The sequence below is a fragment of the Nuphar pumila genome, chromosome 3 (genome assembly GCF_984573655.1).
Source record: "Nuphar pumila chromosome 3, dmNupPumi1.hap1.1, whole genome shotgun sequence".
Classification (NCBI taxonomy): domain Eukaryota; kingdom Viridiplantae; phylum Streptophyta; class Magnoliopsida; order Nymphaeales; family Nymphaeaceae; genus Nuphar; species Nuphar pumila.
Genome location: NC_143251.1, coordinates 122,775,914 through 122,796,739, shown reverse-complemented (window position 1 = coordinate 122,796,739; position 20,826 = coordinate 122,775,914). Strand labels below are relative to the sequence as shown.

The 20,826-nt window shown below is 36.8% G+C and overlaps 1 protein-coding gene across 1 annotated transcript in view; it reads right to left on the bottom strand.

The window, feature by feature from the left end:
* Positions 1–2,184: 2,184 nt before the first annotated feature.
* Positions 2,185–20,826, bottom strand: part of LOC149843576 (NADPH-dependent alkenal/one oxidoreductase, chloroplastic-like) — a 70,215-nt gene continuing 51,573 nt past the window's right edge. The window contains exons 3-4 of the mRNA XM_089999923.1: positions 4,627–4,786; positions 2,185–2,613 (exon numbers count right to left, since the gene is read on the bottom strand). Coding sequence (XP_089856049.1) covers positions 2,348–2,613; positions 4,627–4,786 — 426 coding nt within the window. The 3' untranslated portion in view covers positions 2,185–2,347. The remainder of the gene's footprint in view (positions 2,614–4,626; positions 4,787–20,826) is intronic.

Here is a 20,826-nt window from a genome sequence, read left to right as displayed (position 1 = left end):
TGGATCATCATGGGCTGTGTGAGCCTTGAGCAGGTATTGCACTTTGTTTTAATTGTTAAATGCATTACAAAGATCAAATGTGTTATTATTATTTTATTGCATTATTCTATGTTGCCACGGGCTATGGTCCTGTGAAGAGCTTGGCATGTTGATTTGCAAGCTTATGTTATTAATTCGGCATGTTGAATTGCAATTTTAAATAAATGAATTAATAATAAGATAAAAGAAATTAAAAAACAGTGTAATATGTGTTTCCTTGATGTCCTTTCTTTAGTATAGGAATCTTGGATATTACGATTTTGGAAAAACTATGAGGATACTAAAACTCCGTGTGCGTTTTTGTTATCCATGAATCCGATATTGAGGTTCTTTCTCCTGGTCACGATTTTAGGGAGAGTCTGTCACTTTGCTTGGGGGTAGTGTGTAGACACAGCTGTTGTTTGGTATACCAAAAAAAATGACACTTGTGGATGGTGATGTCCCTGGTGTCCGACATTAGATGTTGATTTCTAATGTTCTGATGGATGGTGTTGTTTTCTGATATCGATCGAGGGCTAAGTTTGGAACCTAGTAATAAAATACTTGTGTGTTAAGTTACCCTGAGAACCCTACTTGACATCAGAAATTTTTATCCATTTTGAGTATCTGCAGGCAATGGTAATTAAAAAGATGAACTTAAACTATGTGCATTTAATAGAGACATGCATATAAAAAAAATCTAATAAAAGATAATAATTTATTCATACATTGCACTATATCATACATATTCCTGCTATGCATTAGATCATGTATATTTACTTGTTTCCTTAACTGTGTTATATTGAAGAATGCATAATGTTGTTCCTTAATGCATGTTAAACGTCTTTAATGCTTAAATTGTGATCCTTGTTGTTATTTAATTGTTCTCTTATACTTATTAATTGTTCTCTATTGCATGAATGATTAGTTGAATTATGAATGTGTTGTATTTATGTCTTTCTAAAATATTGCGTGAATCTTATTTATGTTCTTTGTTCTTATTTGATTAATTAGAGAAACCTGTACGTAAGATTGTTTAGATTCTGACACCCTACTTTTAGTGTTTTTCGTAGCCTCAAATGCCTAGCGAAGAGGACTTTTGAGAAAAGTCACGAGGAGACTACACGACTACATGTCAGATTCTTAGGATGGCGTGACTTTTTCTTTACTTTCATTTACTTATGTCTCAGACTCTTTACATCTGAATAAATAAAGTTTGATTTGATTTTGGTTTGGTATGAAAGATGAGTATAAGATCTCTTGTGGTGGTGGTGATGGTTCTGTAAAGACCCCTGGTCTCTAGGATTGTTTATGCACTTATTTAAAAAAAAATTATCATTTTTTCATGCGTATGAGTTGGGATCGTTACAAAACCCAACCCAATAACACCCCTACTCAAGACTAGTCAAAAACAGATGCAGCCACTATTATTCCAGCTTTACATGATTCGGATTTCCCGTTTCTCTGTGAGTTTTTTCACGATATACTATCTTTTACTTTGTGTCAATAAGGCATAATGCCATCCGTAGACCGTTCAGTGTTTGTCTAAGTGGACCATATTTACATTTTCAGACTTCAAACTCCTTATCTCTGACCACAAAACAGCATTCATGTGTTTTGCTTACATCTGAGATTTTGATTATTTTGGCTTTTCAACCCCATATTGTAGGGCACGTTAAACTAGGTTACATCTTGATGTTGGCATTGATTTTCAAGATTTAGAACACGCGCACGCGCACACACACACACACAGCACAGCTGACAGCACAATGCACTTGGTGCTTTTAGCATATTACATTTCACTGAATTGAGCCACAAGCACTCGAAAACCTCTTCTAATAAAATGACAATGTTTCAGCAGTTTCTGTTTCCAATCACAAAAACTCAAGCCCCAAGGGCTGGTGCAGTGAACGGGGCTTTAGCCACTAGACGGGTGGTCAGGGTTCCATTTCCATAAGTGTCAAACCCCTTGCATTAACGAGGGCAAGGGATATGCCCTTGCTTAGGTGAAGCCTGGCGACTCCCTGGGAGCAATGGGTGCGCCTCGGGTTTACACCGTCTGGAAAGAGACCGTAAGTACAGCAGGCTTAGCCAGGGCGACTAGGTCTCTGATCCGGGTGATTTCCCGTTATTCATGAAAAAAAATCACAAAAACTCAAGGCAACCTTTTTATCTGTTCTGTCTGTTATTGATTGGATTTGCGATTTTAAGGTCATACAACTTCATTTTTATCTAGCAAACACCAATATCAGAACTGATGGCTATGGACAACATTCCAAGTATCATAAAGTATGGAAAACTAACAAAGATGAGGTAGCAAACCGTTTTATCATGGGATGGGAAAAATGATGACCTTGCCAGTAGCCCTTCCAGTTTCAAGATAAGTGAAGGCTTCAGCCACCTTCGAAAAACCAAATGGTCCCTTTGGATCCACCACGGGCTTCACCTTTCCAGACTCTAGGAATGGATTAAGTTTCGTCAATACCGAACCATTTGACGTTACCACAAATCTAAAACCAGGCGGAGTAACTGCACCCGTCAATGCCACGACACTGCCCTCTTCCTTAACTACTTTAATGGCTTTGTCACATTGCCCTGTCTCAAAAGCACGCAAACGCAGGATGGTATTAGCGCAGAAACATATGAAAAACAGTACAAAGTAGACAAAGGAGTATACATCCAAGGAACCAATTTGCTTGATCTCTGAAAGTTCCAAAAGCTTTAATGCACATCCTTGATTTTATTCTCTTTCTGAACAGACATTTTCAAAATTCGCAGTCTATTTTTAGTGATAGGTTTGGTCCCTCCTCATATGGGTGGCCCACCGCTTGTTTTTTTTTTTCAGTTGCAGATGGGTTTTGACCTGTGAGTCCCATACTTCGGCTATTTTGAATGAGTACTACAGACTACAACCTGCTAATTCTTTGCATTTCTGCATGTGGAATTGTGGAATGAGAACAGTTCTGTGATGCAGGGAGAGAGAAAGGGGCATAACTGTAAGCATGAGAGCTCAAATAGCAAGCTTGGAAGCATGAGCAGAAGCACTGCAACCTCTTACTTTTCTTGAGATTATATTAGAAAACATAAGATGAAGTCTGTCTTTTGAAAAAAAAAATGGCGAGTAGTTCCAAGGACAACCAGCATGTGAAGTTTGCAGATGGATAACAGAGGTGAAACTACTTTTAACAGAAAAATATAGAAAATATAATACAACGCATGATGGTAGGCATGGAAGTCCACTCTAGGTACTTCATAACATGATGCCATTGTAGAACACACGAACTAAATAATTACAGAAATAAACAATGTTTATCGATTTTCCCAAATTGTTTTAGGGAAGCTATGAGCACATGTTTTTAAAGAAAATTTTCACCTACATTATTTCAGGGAAGAACTTTCAAACACATTTCGAGGAAAAAAAAACACATGCAACTTGATGACCTATAAGATGTAACTAATTGGCATTAATAATTTGGTATCAGTTCAACAACTTCTCATGACACTTTTATGATGTCCTAGGCTTTTTTGTCTCGAGAAATTTGCATTTCCAAGGGTTGTTTAGTCTTTCATAACAAGAGACGTTTAAATTATCTACCAACTTGTTAATTGTGTGTGAATCTTGTAATAAAGTAAGCAGATCATCAATATAAACAAAATTGCAAGCCATTCGTCCTTTATTTTTTACATTGAAATCATTTGGCTGTTCATGTAGAGCTTTTTCAAGCCACCATGAATGAAAATAGTTTCCACTAGTTGCTCAGATTTTTAAACTTGTCGCAAAACCTAGTAAAATCAATACCTTTCTCATTCTTGAATTATTCGGTCACCAACGTTACCTTGTAGTGCTTTTGGCCATTTTTATTATACTTGTATATACATTTTTTTATTTTAGGTGCATTCCATTTTTTGGGTTTTTTTACCTACTCAGAGATATTATCCTTATGCAACAAGTCAATTTCTTTTTCTTTTAGCTTCAATCTACTCATTGTTAAATATTTAGCGTGAAAGGTTAGACATTAGAGCTTTTTCTTAATTTCACCACAAATAGTTCATTATGGAAAGCTTGCTCTCTTCGATATGATCATGAACTTTGTCTTCGTAGGCATGCTTAAAGTCATGTGACTTTTCAAGATATTTATATTATGCATTGTTCCCTCCATGTCATCATGAGCAATGGATGCATTGTTACCAACATGATAATGATGAGAAACGGCATTTACTTAACCAGCTCACCAACTACCTTTCACTAAATAAACTCATTATAGTCTTCTATGTTTGATTTTCACAAAGAATGGCATGCTGGGCTTTTTACACATCATCATTTGATCCATAGCTTATATCCATATTTCTCGTTCGCATGATGAAATGGTGAGAACTCCTTTTGGACCATCCATAACGGGAAGTATGCCAGAACAAAGGCAAACATAGCACATGTATATTATAAGTAGGTTTCTTGCTATTGTTAAAGATAATTTGGCTGCAGTAAAGTGAACTCTTAAGTATTCCAAATTTGGGCATAAATTAGAAATATAACCAAACATACCTCAACGTGTGGGATTATTGCTGATACAAATTATGACAGAAGAAGTGGCAACTAAGATAACTCACCAACTGCATCATAAACAACATCATATTTGTCAGGAAGCTCCTCAAAATTATCCCTTGTGTAGTCAATCGCAAAATCAGCACCCAAGCTCTTCAATAATTCCAGTTTCCCGGTACTTGATGTAGCAACAATTCTAGATGCACCAAAAACATGCTTTGCTAGCTGTTCCAAAAGAAGTTGAGAAGAAAAAATAAAAAACTGTCATGTAACTTCCGACTCTAAAAAATATTTTCTCTAAATCATAGATAGGGCTGGTAAACCGATCGAGCCAAGCTTGAAGTGTTCAAGTTTTGCTCAATCTTGTGGTGAGCCAAGCCAAGTTCGAGCTCATAATGAGAAAGTTAAATGAGCCAAGTTCAAGCTGGCTCGTCTACAGAAAAAATACATTTTTTAGAGCCGGAAGAAATAGGATTACAAAAATGCATTGTGTCAATGATAGAAGTAATAAGATTTTATCACTAAACCTATTTTTTGCAAACCAAATAATTGAATCATATGTTCTACATATACTATATGATGTAAAATATATCTAAAATATATTGTTTACTACTTAACAATCTTGTACGGGTCGAGCTGAGCCGAGTACCTATTGTTCACGTTCAGCTTGGTGAGCCTATTTTATGAGTTTGAACAAGTTATTTACGATACGAACACGAGTCAATCCATGAGCAGCTTGGCTTGTTTCCCAACCCTAATCTAGTACTTCCAGTTGAAGCTGAGGCAGTAAGGGAATAGGTTACCATTTTACACATTTTTCTCCATAAATAAGTATGTTTCAAGTCAATGAAAGTGCTCTCATCAGTCCCATTGACAAACTTGTTACTGTAATGAAATGAAGTGTGCACACAAATACAATGCCACTAAAAGGCTACCAGGTGCACAAAAACCACTATAGGGCACACCCACAAATGCCACAAAGGGCAAACACAATATGTAAAAATAATACTTTATTGAAACCTCACAAAAATGCAAGAAGCATCCTTGAATACAATGAGAGGGGATCACCCCTATTTATATACAAAAAGAAGGGAGAAAAGAGCTCAAAAGAGCTGTTGAAGCAAGCTCCAACAGTCACAAATAGAGTGGGAGCTTGCTCCAACAGCTCTTTTGACTAGTCAAACTCTAGTTTAAGAGAGAACTAGGACAAAGTTCTAGTTCAAAGAGAACTAAATAAAATAAAATAAAATAGAAAAGAAGAAAAAAAATAAAGAAATAAAAAATATACACATCAAAAAATATATATGTAAGAAAGTGGTGGTGTTCCACCAAAGCACTTGAACTAAGCAAACAAGTGTCTAGAAAGACACTTCACACAAGACCCGTAAAAGGGTAAAAATGAAAAACACAAAAATAAAAAAGGTTTTTTATTAAAATGTGAAATGCTAAAAAAGCATTTTCTACAAGTGAGTTACAATGGGGGATGTGTAATGAAATATGCGGAAAAGCAAAGAGTGCACTAAGCACTTAAAACATCCACGAATGAACAAACAACAAGGGCTAATACCCAAACCCACAAGAGACAACACAACATAAAAATATAAATGTCTCTTATTGAAAGAGAGAGAGCTCTCAAGAGTGAGAAATACAAGAGGGGTTCACCCCTATTTATGCACAAGAGAAGGAGAGGGGGAGGGCCAAGAGGCCTCAAAAGGAGAGCCACCTAGGGGGCTCCCCATGTAGTCGTTGGGAGCCCCCAACGGTCACAAATGTGACCGTTGGGGGCCCCATCGACTACATGGTGGAGCCCCTTTTGTGTGAGCAAAAAACAAAAAATAAAAAAATGATTTACAAAAAAAATAAAGAGGAAAATAAAATAAGAAAAACAAGTACCCCTATCGGGTACTTGTAAAATGACAAAAATACCCCTATCGGGTATTATATATATATATATATATATATGAATTACATGTATTTTAACACCCTCCCTCAAGCTTTACGGGGATATAACCGAAAGCTTGTTAAGAAGAAACAAAAACCGAGGAGCCGCAAGAGCCTTAGTGAAGAAGTCCGCCAACTGATACTCTGATGTGACGTAAGGTAGTGCTATAGTTCCTCTTAGGTATTCATCCCGAACGTAATGGCAGTCCATCTCAATATGCTTAGTACGCTCATGGAAGGTGTGATTGCTTGCAATATAGATTGCGCTTTTATTGTCGCAACACATCTTCGAAGGAGTAGAGATGACAATGCCCATATCACTGAGGAGGCTTCTTAGCCACACAAGTTCCACGGTTGTAGTGGTCATAGCACGATATTCTACTTCTGTCGAGGACAAGGATACTTTGTGTTGCTTCTTGCATCTCCACGAAATCATAGAGTCACCTAAGAAAACACAAAATCCGGTAGTTGAGACCCGGTCATTGGGATTTCCTCCCAAATCTGCATCAGTATAAGCAATTAAATCAAGTGACGAGGCAGAAGAAAAAAAAACACCCTTAGTTATGGTATTTTTGATATATCTGACAATCCTTAAGACTGCACTCATGTGCACGGTTGTAGGTGCATGTTGAAACTGACTGACAGAGTGGACGGCATGAGCAATGTTTGGTCGTGTGATGGATAAGTAGGTTAGAGACCCAACAAGTTGCCGGTAGGGAGTAGGATCCTCGAGAGGTGCTCCATCTTCCAACCTTAATTTTGCATTGATGACTTCTGGGGTTTCTGTCTTCTTATCATCGGAGATACCAGATTTGGAACAGATGTCAGCAGCAAGTTTCATCTGAGAGAGAATGTACCCTCGAGGAGAGTACGCCACTTCAATTCCTAAAAAATATCTTAAGAAACCAAGGTCAGACATATCAAAATTCTCTTTCAAAACCTTTTTAATATCATTAATGCCTTGCTCATCACTTCCTGTGATGATCATATCATCAACATAAAGTAGTAAAATAACTACTGAAGACCCTGCACTTTTCACAAACAAAGCAGTGTCAGTATAACATGAACGAAAATCCAAACTTGTCATTACATTGCTAAATCTATCATGCCAAGCCTTTGGGGCTTGTTTTAAACCATATAATGCCTTTTTAAGTTTGAGAATCTTATTTTTACCAATACATACTCCAGATGGGGGATCCATGTAAACTTCTTCATTTAATTCGCCATTTAGAAATGCATTCTTAACATCGAGTTGATAGATAGGCCATTTTTTCACTGACGCAATAGCAATAAGAGTCCTAACACTAGTCATTCTAGCAACAGGTGCGAAGGTTTCTTCATAATCTATTCCATATTCCTGAGCATATCCTTTAGCTACTAACCGTGCTTTATAACGTTTTAATGAACCATCACTCTTGGTTTTAATTTTGAAGACCCATCTACATCCTATTGATTTCTTTCCAGTGGGTAACGAAGTTATTTCCCAAGTTTTTGCTTTTTCAAGGGCACTAAGCTCTAAGTTCATGGCTTCAACCCATTGGGGAATATCTTTGGCCTCATTATAGTGTGAGGGTTCATGAAATGAATGCAACGCAATTAGACATGCTCTATATCTTGGAGTTAGGGACTCATAGGAAACAAACCTATTAGGAGGATTGGAGATCCGACTGGATCTCCTTAACGAGGTTTCTATGTTGGATCCTTGAGAGTATTTTTCTAAGGCACTCATCTGAGATTGTTGATTGGTCTATTATTCTCATCTATAACATTATCAAGAGGAATTTCCTCTAGGTCATTCAAAGATACATTAGAGATTTCCTCTTCTTGAGGAGTCTCATCTTCTTGAGATAGAAGATAAAATAAAAAAGTATATTCACTTTCGTCAATATCTTTAGTTTTCACAAAACCATTTTCATTTTCCAAAAATGTTACATCTTTGGATACATAGAGTTTGTTATTTTTCAAGTCAAAACATCTAAAACCCTTTTGATTTTCTCCATAACCCAAGAACACGCATTCAATAGCTTTAGGAGATAATTTGTCCCGTTTATGAGTAAGGACAAAACATTTACATCCAAAGACTCTTAATCTATTGAAATCGGGTGTTCTTTCAAATAATTTTTCGTATGGAGATGTATTTTGTAAGGATGAAGATATCATTCTATTTATTAAGTAAGTTGAGGTTAAGGCCGCTTCGGCCCAAAAATTCTTTGAAATTTCTTTGGAAATAAGGAGTGTCCTAGTGGTTTCTATGATGTGTCTATGCTTTCTTTCGGCCAAGCCGTTTTGTTGGGGAGTCCTAGGACACGATCTTTGATGACAAATTCCATTTACTTCTAAATAGTTTTGAAATTCATTTGATAAATATTCTCCACCCGAATCGGATCTAAGAGTAGAGATATTACTTGAAAACTGATTTTTAACTATCATATGAAATTTTTTGAAAAAGTCAAAGACTTCGGATTTTAAATTGAGAAAGTAGATCCATACATACCTAGTGTAGTCATCGATGAAAATGACGTAATAGGAGTACCCTCCTTTAGACATGACGGGAGAAGGACCCCAAACATCCGAATGGACTAACTCAAAAGGTCTTTTGGACACAAAAGTTCGGTTTGGAAAAGGAGTAGATTTCATTTTGCCAAAAATACAATTCTTGCAAACAAAATGTTTCTCATTACAAAATTTCTTTCCAAATGGAAAGGAGTACATTTTTGAGAAACTTGAATGTTCAAGTCTTTGATGCCAAATATCAATATTTTTATCTTGGACATGGTTACAAAAAGAGTTAGTGGGGAGTTTCAAGTTGCTCATGTAATAGAGATCTCCCCTCCTATGGCCTTGCCCAATTAGCTTCCCGGACCGGAGATCCTGTATAAAGCAATCCTTAGTTGAGAAGGAGATTCTACATCCATGATCACATATTTGAGCAACAGAGAGGAGATTTAAATTAAGCTGAGATACAACTCTCACGTTTGGCACAAAGAAATCTTTTGAAAAGTTTAAGGTTCCAAAACTTTTTACTTGTAAAGATGTACCATCGGCAGTTGAAACATAGGAGTTTTTATAATTATTACATAAATCGGAAAGCTCATTTTCAAGAAGGGTCATATGAAAGGAAGCTCCAGAGTCAAGGATCCAAGACGACATACCTGGAGGAGAGGAAGAAGCTACGGCGGCACCCGAAGTTGATGGAATCTTGAGTAGAGTTTGTAGTGCTTCCGATAGTTGAGCAAGAGAAAAAGAGTTTTTTCCTTTGATTGCTTCCTCTTTCTTTTGAGTAGCTTCTTCAACGGAAGCAACCTTACTTTTTGGTGCTTCATTCAACTTAGGGCAATTAGGTCTTATATGACCCGGTTCTTGACAATGGTGGCAAATGGCTTTTCTATAATTGCCATTATAGTTATTTTGCCTTCCAAAATGTGGAGGTTTGTAAGTTTTCATGTGGTTGCCGGGTTTTGATACGGCCAAGACATCATCTCCTCATTTAATCATGCCAAGACGGGTTTCTTCTTGGCATATTTCGGCTATGGCATCTTCCAAGGGAAGAGGTTTTGATCTATGTAAGAGGGAGGATCTAACTTGCTCATATTCGGGCCTAAGCCCATGTAAAAATTGGAAAAAGTGTTCTTTTTCCATTTGTTCTCTCCTTAATTCCACATCTATACTAGAAACCCATTTTGGTTCTAGTAAAGATAGCTCATCCCATAGAGGGCCAAGAGTGCTAAAGTAATCCCTAACACTCATTTCTCCTTGCTTGATAGTCCGGATTTTTTCTTGAAGAAAGAATTGACGAGCAAGGTCTTTTTGGGTAAACATACATTTCATGAAGAACCATGCTTCATTTGCCATCCAAAATTTGGCAATGTTGGCGCAAATCTTGAGCTCCACATTGTTCATGAACCAAGCAAGAATCTTGGCATGCTTACTTTCCCAATCTTCTATTTTAGATCGGTGATCTTCAATGGCCTTCATGCGGGCATCTCCTTCAAGAGCTTTCTCTTGATCACCTTCCATCTTAGTTAGTTGAAGTTGCGGTTCCGGAATAGTGCCCATAACGTATCCCCAAAGCTTTTTCCCCTTGAGGTTGTTTTCCATGGCGGTGGCCCACATCATGTAGTTGGATCCATTGAGCTTGAAGGAGAGATCAATCTTTTGTTCTCCTTCCATGATAATCACTTACAAGAGGATAAAAAGAAGAGAGATATAACAAGAAAAAAATATACCTACACAACTAGCTATATTAAGAAGAAGAGCATACACAAGGCTCTGATACCATGTAATGAAATATGCGGAAAAGCAAAGAGTGCACTAAGCACTTACAACATCCACGAATGAACAAACAACAAGGGCTAATACCCAAACCCACAAGAGACAACACAACATAAAAATATAAATGTCTCTTATTGAAAGAGAGAGAGCTCTCAAGAGTGAGAAATACAAGAGGGGTTCACCCCTATTTATACACAAGAGAAGGAGAGGGGGAGGGCCAAGAGGCCTCAAAAGGAGAGCCACCTAAAGGGCTCCCCATGTAGTCGTTGGGAGCCCCCAACGGTCACAAATGTGACCGTTGGTCACAAATGTGACCGTTGGGGGCCCCATCGACTACATGGTGGGGCCCCTTTTATGTGAGCAAAAAACAAAAAATAAAAAAATGATTTACAAAAAAAATAAAGAGGAAAATAAAATAAGAAAAACAAGTACCCCTATCGGGTACTTGTGAAATGACAAAAATACCCCTATCGGGTATTATATATATATATATATATATATATATATATATATATATATATATATGTATATATGAATTACATGTATTTTAACAGGATGCACGTAGAACTGCTCCCATGTGAATAGAGATGGGAGCATGCTGAAACTGGTTTGTTGTATGTAAGGCATGCACAATGTTTGGCCTAGTGATGGAAAGATAAGATAGTACTCCAACAAGCTATCTGAAGGGGGTAGGATCATTGAGACGCTCTCCATCATCAATTTTCATTTTAACATTGACTACTTCAGGGGTGCCCACCGTCTTTTCATCTGTAATGTCAAACCTGAAAACAATATCAGAAGCAAATTTAGACTGAGAGATCAGATATCCCCGAAGAGAATAAACAACTTTTATTCCTAAAAAATATCTTAAAATCTTAGATCAGACATTTCAAAATGAGTTTTAAGAAAAGTTTTGATATCTGCTACTCCTTGTTTGTCATCACCAGTGATGATCATATCATCCACATAGGGGAGAAGAATGATGATACCTACATCAGATTTCTTAACAAACAAAGAGTGTCAGTTAAACAAGAATGAAATCCAATATCTGTCATAACATGACTAAACCTGTCATACCAGGCTTTTGGTGCTTGTTTGAGACCATAGAGAGTCTTCTCAAGACGAAGAGTTTTACCCGTGGGAATACAAATACCAAGTGGAGGATCCATGTATACTTCTTCAGCAAGCCTCTCATTTAAAAAAGCATTTTTGACATCCATTTGAAAAATATGCCACCTTTTAACAGAGGCCAAGGCGATAAGGGTTCTGACAATAGTCATACGAGCAACAGGAGCGAAAGTTTCTTCGTAGTCAATGTCATACAATTGATCATAACCTTTGGCTACGAGTCGCGCTTTATATCTTTCTAAGGTCCCATCACTTTTGGTTTTGCATTTATAAACCCATCTACACCCTATAGGTTTCTTTCCAAGAGAAAGGTCTTGAATGGACTAAGTCCTGGCCTTTTTTAAAGCATCCAATTCTACTTTCATAGCTTCAACTTCAGAGTAGAAAGAAGGTTCAATGTAGGATTGGATTAATGCTAAGGCAGCCCTATATGATGGTGAAAAGGAGTCATAAGAAACAAATTTGTCGGGAGGTCTAGAAATTCTAGAAGTCCGTCGAGGAGGAACTTCAGAGAACCTTTCTAAGGCACATGGAGGATGCGGTTCCCCAACTCTTCGTCTTGTATACTGCAATCCAACATCCCTACTGGTTTGGTCTCTGCTATCAGTGTCAGGAACAACGGGGCATTGATCATTGTCAAAATTGTATTCGAAATCATCTTCACCAAATTTCGAGGTTAAATCAATTAGAAAAGAATATTCAGTAATATCCTTAGGTTTTTCACTCTCAAAAGCATTCTATTTTTCTAGAAAAGACACATTTCGTGATACATATGATTTGTCATTTTGAATATCATAGCACCTGTAACCTTTTTTATTCTCTAACATATCCAAAAAAAAGACATGGGATTGCTCGAGGGAAAAATTTATCATTTTTATCTGTAAATACAAAACATTTGCAACCAAAAGCTCTCAACCTAGAGTAGTCTGGTGTTAAATCATAAAGTTTCTCAATTGGAGAAATATTTTTCAAAGAAGAGGATGGCATTCTATTGATGAGATAGGTGGCAGTATAACGACCCCAGCTCATACCCCTTAAAAAGTGCGGATTTTTTTTTAACAAATGCGAAAACAATCCCAGAGACCCGGGGCCGTTACAGTTAAACACAACCACCACCACAAGGGATCTTATACTCATCTTTCATACCAAACCATGATCAAACCAAACTTTATTTATTCAAATATAAAGAATCTGAGACATAATTAAATGAAAGTAAAGAAAACAAAAAGAAAGCAAAAATAAAGAATCACACTGTCCCAAGAATCTGCCCTGCAGTCGTATAGTCCATCGTGACTCTTTTCAAAAGCAAGTCACCCCACTAGGCATCTAAGGCTGCAAAAAACACAAAAAGTAGGGTGTCAGGATCCAAAGAACCCTGCGTACATGTCACTCTAATGATTCAAATAAGCAAAAAGAATACAGATAAGATTCATACAATAATTTAGAGGGATGCATTCATGACAAATTAGTAATTTAATTAATCATTTATGCAATAGGGAACAATTGTTAAGCATGAGGGACAATTTAATAATCAATAAGGACCACAAGTTAAGCAATATAGACATTTAGCATGCAGTAGGGAAGAAGCATCATGCATTCATCAATATATCACAATTAAGAGAACAAGTAAATATGCATGATCTAATACATAGCAGGAGTATGCATAATTTCAATGCACATGTATGAACACATTATTATCTTTAGTCAAGTTTTCTTTTTCATATGCGTGTTCCTATTAAATACACATAATTTGATTTTCTCTTTTTAATTACCGTTGCCCGCGGATACACCAAACGGGTAAAATCTCCGAGGTCAAGTTAGGTTCCTAGGGTAGCTTGGCACACAAGTTGTATTTTGTTACTGGGTTTCAAACTTAGCCCTCGACCGATATCAGAAAACAACACCATTCATCGAAACATTAGAAATCAACATCTAATGTCGGGGACATCAGCATCTACAAGTGTCACTTTTCTTGGTATACCAAACAACAACTGTGTCTACACACCGCCCCCAGGCAAAGTGACGGATTCTCCCTAAAACCGTGGTCAGGAGAAGAACCTCAATATCAGGTTCAGGAGAAACTACAACGCACACAGAGTTTTTGTATCATCACGGTCCCCAAACCGCTAAACCCAAGATTACTTTTTGTAAAAGGAACATCAAGAGATCGTTAATTACACTGTTCTTTTCCCTATCATGTTATTAAAATCAATTTCATAAATTTACAAATTAATATGCAAACATAAGCTCGCAAGTCAACATGCGCAGCTCTTCACGGTCTACCACCCGTGACAACAATATAACAGTGCAATTAAAACCACAATATCAAATATGATCTTTGCAACACATAAACAAGCAAGGAGCACACCGGCTCAAAGCATCCCACGGCCTATGATGATCCACTTTGATCACTCGTGCATTCATATGCAAAAATCATTAGGAACATGTCAATGTATTCATTACATATCACATGATTTTCTATCCACAACCATGCATGCCAAATTAATACCATAAATTTGCATTTTCAAATGCGAGGCTCATCACGGTACTCCAGCCCATGGAAAAAAATACAGAACAGTGCAATATAGAGAAAAAATGTCAAACCGTGATTTTTGTGATGCATAAAAACAAAGAAGCAATCCAAGCTCAAGGCTCACCAAGCCCGCAATGATCTATTGATCATCGATACATCATATGCAAAAATCGTAACAATCGTGTCATAAATGCAATGATATCAACATGCTTTTAATATGCACACTCATATAGGTCGAGTACAATGTGCATGCATTAAACATCCATATGCATATGTTCACAACATTCATGTGCATGTACTTATGTGTAATCATTCATGTATACGCTTTCATTCATGAGAGCAAAATTTTGAAAATGCAAACATGCATATATCCGCAAACCATACATCATCACATGTATACATATGTACTTGAAGCAAGCTGCCCATAACACAATGCTTAAGAATGCCACGTCACTTTTAGCACATGAAAATCTTTCATTCCCAACATATTTCAAAACCCCAAGCAGGCCACAACACACATATAATCAATATATATATATATATATATATATATATATATATATATATATATATATATATATATATTTCTTGTAAACTAGGCCAGCAGTGGAAATAGAATACATTCACTCTTCTTTCTTTCTTTTTTGAAAAGGCCAGCACCCAGCCGACCCAATCGGCAGGACCTGACATGAGTGCCACACGGCCCAGATTGGGCCTAGGTACCACCTGTCACAGGCTGCCAAGGCAAGTGAATCCTGGTGCATAGAACTAAAAATAACAAAACCAGAAGAAACCATAGCCTTAATACGCACCGTTCCTGCCATGTAACTGAAGTTTGATTATGTTACTGTTAAGATCAATCATTGATATTGGTATTTTACTAGTTTTATCCTTTTGACAGAAAAGCATTATAGCATTTGCAAAGTGATGAATAATTCCATGTTTATTCAACAAATGTTGGTTGAGTATATCCCCGTATATCTTGCTAGTTCGGTCTTGTAGATGGTTAAAAGAATTGACAGAAACACAAAGGAATGGACTTGACCCTACCGTGGTGGGAGTTCTAAGCAAGGGAGTCTCCACTTACGAGGGTGCAGTCCCAGCCGAGCCCACTCAACTGGGATCAAGGTGGTCCTTTGAGCAGACCCTGCACAGGCCGGGCCTGTGCAGGACTGGCAGGCCCCCTTCAGCATTATATAAGGGGTTATCGAGCCAGCCCAGGCCTGACAGTCAGTGTACAGTTTTAATAACCTGAAAGAAAAGTCTGATTGTAGCAATAACAACCTAGGCCTGAATCCCTAAAAGTCTATATACACAAGAAAATAGTTCATGCTATACGATTTGGACATGTGCTAAACCTGAAAATAACATCACCAGCAACCCAATATGAATCAGCTAAACAAAATTCTGCTTATGCTAATGGAACCCACATAGAACGACTTCTAATAGGCAATATAAATGAGACTCAAAACACCTAAACTGATTCAGCTATTATTTTCAACACAAAAAGAGAAAACAGGGTGACGTGTGTGCACACAATACACACCATTAATCTGGTTTTCGTGTGCACATTGCACACACCGCACAATTTATTCAAGTGGAACACGAACCACCAAAAACACAGGTTCCACTGGACTGAATCATTATCGTCAACCATCAGTTTACTTGAATCCCTACACCTGATTTAACTCGTGCATTCTTCCACCTATTGAATCAAGCAAGCGGATCATGTACATCCAACAACCTATACTTGGAGTAAATCCTGGAAATCAACTTACCATGGAACAAACACATAATAAACAGCTTTTAACATGATTAAAATTTCTGTTTTATCATGGAAACAAGCATATACTTAATCTATTTTGTGAAGTGATGAATAAAACCAAAACACATCCATGGGAATCGATTTCCATCAAAAGAAACCTCTAAATAAGTACATCTACTATTAATAAAAAATTTGTTTTAGCATATACAGAATTTCTTTATTGCATGAAAGAATGAGAATATCAAAAGTACAACCATAGAGGAAGATCCATGCATCATCCTCCATGTGTTTTTGCAAAAACATAGATATAAACACTTTTTTTCATGGATTTCCATCAAATTATTGCATGAAAATCCAATCTATATCAATTTCTTACTTGATTCAAGAGAGAAAACCCATACCATGAATAAAAACTTGAAGAAAAACGATGGTAAAAGTTGAAAAACGATAGTGAAATGGTTGGAGATGGCCCAAACTCCTCATCTTCTTCCTCATTTTTCCTCACTTTATCTCTCCTTTTTTTCCTTCTCTTTCCCTTTTCTCTCTCTTTTTTGTGGTCTTTTTATAGGCCCTATAGGAGAGGTCGCCCCTCCTTCTCCAGTCTCTTCTAAAATGGGCTGGAGAGAGAGCCTTCCTTTATTAAGACTCTCTCTCTCTCTCCTTTGTTTCCAATTTTTTTAAAACTCTTTTCAAAACTTGGTTTAAAAAGGGACTCTAAGTCTCTCAACCTTCCTAGATGTTTCTAAAGATGGTTAAGGACTCTTGCAAGAGTCCTAAACAAACATAAAAATATAATTTCGGAATTACATTAAATTAATTAATTATTTATTTGTTTATTTAATATTAAATTATAAATAAATTTCCAAAAATTACCAAATTCATGTTGGAGGCTTCTTAATATAAATAAACATCAATTTAAAGGTTTTTGATGAATTTAAAGTTAGAAAAATCGTTGGGCATGAATTTGGATCTGGATCCAAGATCCAAATCCATCTCCAAAATCCAAAAGGGTTTTGAGCTAGATCAAATCCAAATTAATATGGGTCTTGGATAGAGTCCAAATCCACATTAATTTGGATCAAATCCATCAGATCCGGCCCGATCCAAATCCGGATCTGATTAGACAAACTCGACAAACTGCTCAATTTTTGAAAAAATACGATTTTCGGGCCAACCGTAGCCCGAATTTAGAAAAGTAAAATAGCGTTGCGCTCAAAATTTCAAGACGCATCCAACGACATATTACACAAATATCAAATTCTGAATTTCGCCGGAAAATAACTCGAATTTCGCTTGAATTTTGCTTGAATTTAAAGGTCGAAACTAAATTTTTTTCTCACGTTTCGATTGGCTCGTTTAGAACTAGTTGATGAGACCTGGGTCAAACCCAGACTCAAAAACATCAATCTAAAATCGAGGTTCAAACAATTTTTCTCCCAAACTTAGCCAAATTTTCGAAAAAATCTCAAAATGGCTAAGTGTGAAAATACGCAATATTACAATCCGTTAGGACTGCTTTAGCCCAAAACCCCTCTGAAACTTGACTTGCAATTAGCAAAGTCCTAGTGGTTTCCATAATGTGACGGTGCTTGCGTTCAGCAAGACCATTTTATTGAGGTGTGTGTGGGCATGATCGTTGATGAGTAATGCCATGTAGATTAAGATAATTTTTAAATTCTCCGGACATAAATTCTTTCCCTGAATCGGTGCGAAAAACAACGATATTACTTTGAAATTTATTAATAATCATCTATTGAAATATTTGAAAATGAACAAAAACTTCGAATTTATGCTTAAGAAAATAAATCCAAGTATGTCTAGAAAAATCATCAACAAAGATGACATAATACGCATAACCACCTTTAGAAATAACTGGTGCGGGTCCCCAAACATCCGAATGCACTAACTCAAAAGGTTTTGTAGAGACAAAGGTTCTACTAGAAAAATGTAATCTTTTCATTTTACTAAGAATGCAGTCTGTACAAGCAAAATTTTTAGATTTACAAAATTTTCCCAAACTTGAGAAGAATTGAATTTTAGACATATGAGGATGGCCAAGTCTTTTGTGACATAATTCTATCTCCAATTTCTAAACATTTAGACAAAAAACATTATTTGGTAATTTCAAAACATCCATGTAATATAGTCTTCCTTCTCTATGGCCTTCCCCAATCACCTTCCCTGATTGGCGATCCTGTACCCAACAACCATCAAAAGAGAAGGATATATTACATCCATAATCAGAAATTTGTGAAACAGATAGAAGATTCAAATTTAATTTTGGGATATATCTAACATTGAGAATACAAAAACGTTGATAATTTTCAAAACAGCCTATTCCTTTTATTTTAAGAGATGTTCCATCTGTTGTAAAAACGTTTGATATACTTAAGTTGTTTTTAAGGCATTCAGATAAGCATTTGGCATTTGGGGTCATATGAAATGAATCACCAGAATCTAAAAGCCAAGAAAAATTACTTGGACCGAAAACAGATGCAACTGCCGCTCCAGTTAAGGCATCAGTTGAAGATGATACCCCTTTGAGAAGAGGTTGGAGGATCTCCATCAGTTGAGCCATGGAAACAGACACATCTTGATATTTTGGCTCGACTTCAACGGTGGCAACCCTTTTTTCATCCCTCTTTAGTTTAGGGCATTAGAGCTTGTAGTGCCCTCGCTCATGACAGTGGTGGCAAATAACTTTCCTCTTGTCGAACTCACCATTCTGTCTTCCAAAGTGAGGTGGCCTGTAAGTACGAGTATGATTCCCAGACCCAGATACTGCTAGGACGGAATCATCATCAGCTTTAGGGGTGCTTTTTCGGAGACGATTTTCCTCTATTGTTAATTCTTCAATAGTTTCCACAATAGTGGAAACTTTTCCACGGTGAAAGAGGGACGATTTGGTGGACTCAAATTCTGGCCTTAACTCCATTATAAACTAATAGAAATGTTCAGCATCGAGCTGCTTTTGGTGAAGCTCAATATCTTCGGCATAGTGCCATTTTGGTTCCAAAAGAGATAGTTCTTCCCAAAGTTCGGATAGCCCATTGTAATATTCTCGAATTGATTTGTCGCCTTGGGTCATCATCTGAACCTTCTCTTGAAGATTGCATATATGTGCAATATCTTTAAGAGAATACAAATTTTTAAGGTATTCCCATGCCTTATCAAACTTGGCAAGACTAGAACATTTTTTAATGTCAACACTATTGATAAGCCATGACATTATTTTCGCATGTCCCATTCTTTCCATTTTTTTTCATAGGAGGCTAAAGCCTTGATTTTTTGTTCCTCTGATAATGGGACCTCCTTATCTCCCTCTTTCTTGGTAAGGGATAGTTTAGGTTCCAAATCGGAACCATCCACGATTCCCCATAAGCCTTTACCCCATATGTGGTGCTTCATGATTGAAACCCACGTTACATAGTTTGTGTCACTTAATTTCATGGGGATGATGGCGACTTTTTCATTGTCATCCATCGTTTACAAGAGGTGAAAAAGAAGAAGGATAGAAGAAAAGAAACGAAAAAGAAAGAGAGAAAAAAAATGTGTGAGAAGGGAAAGATATACAATACAATGATGTTGAAGCCCTTCAAATGATACGTTTTGAAGCCGATAATGAAGTGATGAAACACTTCTCTCCAAGTAACGAAACACTTTTGCAAGAACAAGGTGATAACACACCTTTTGCACAAGGGGCATGGAAACCGAGACAGACTTTCTCCAAGATCTAATAATCCTGCAGCTCTTATACCATGTAAGAAAGTGGTGGTGTTCCACCAAAGCACTTGAACTAAGCAAACAAGTGTTTAGAAAGACACTTCACACAAGACCCGTAAAAGGGTAAAAATGAAAAACACAAAAATAAAAAAGGATTTTTATTAAAATGTGAAATGCTAAAAAAGCATTTTCTACAAGTGAGTTACAATGAGGGATGCACCCCTATATATAATAGAGAGGAAAGGAGAGCTCATAAGGAGCTCTCCCTCTAGCCGCTAGAGATTGGTCAAGTTCTAATCGGAACTTGACCAAAACCCTAACTATCTAGTTCTATTTGAACTAGATAGTTAAAATACAAAAAAGTAAATAAGAAAAAATAAAAATATACAAAAATATTTTACATTTTAACAATATATACATGTATATACCATATGTATAAATATATATACAATTTAACACTCTCCCTCAAACTTACAGTGTAACAACCAAAAGTTTGTCTAAAAGAAAGTGAAACCTAGAAGCAATGATAGGTTTAGTGAAGAAATCTGCTAACTGGTATTCTGAGGTAACATAAGTTAAATCAAAAGTCTCATGTAGATACTCCTCTCGAACATAGTGGCAATCCATTTTTATGTACTTGGTGCACTCATGAAAAGTGCAATTGTTGGCAATGTAAATTGCACTTTTATTGTCACAGCACATGCGTGATGTGTTGGTCACTTGAACTCCCATATCTGCCAACAATCTCCAGAGCCAACCACCTCCATCATGGTGGTTGCTATGGCTCGATCCTCAACTTCAGTTGACAAAAGTGAAACCTTCTATCGTTTCTTACATCGCCACGAAACAAGAAATTCACCTAGAAAAACACAAAAACCAGTAGTTTGAGTGTATTATTTGGAT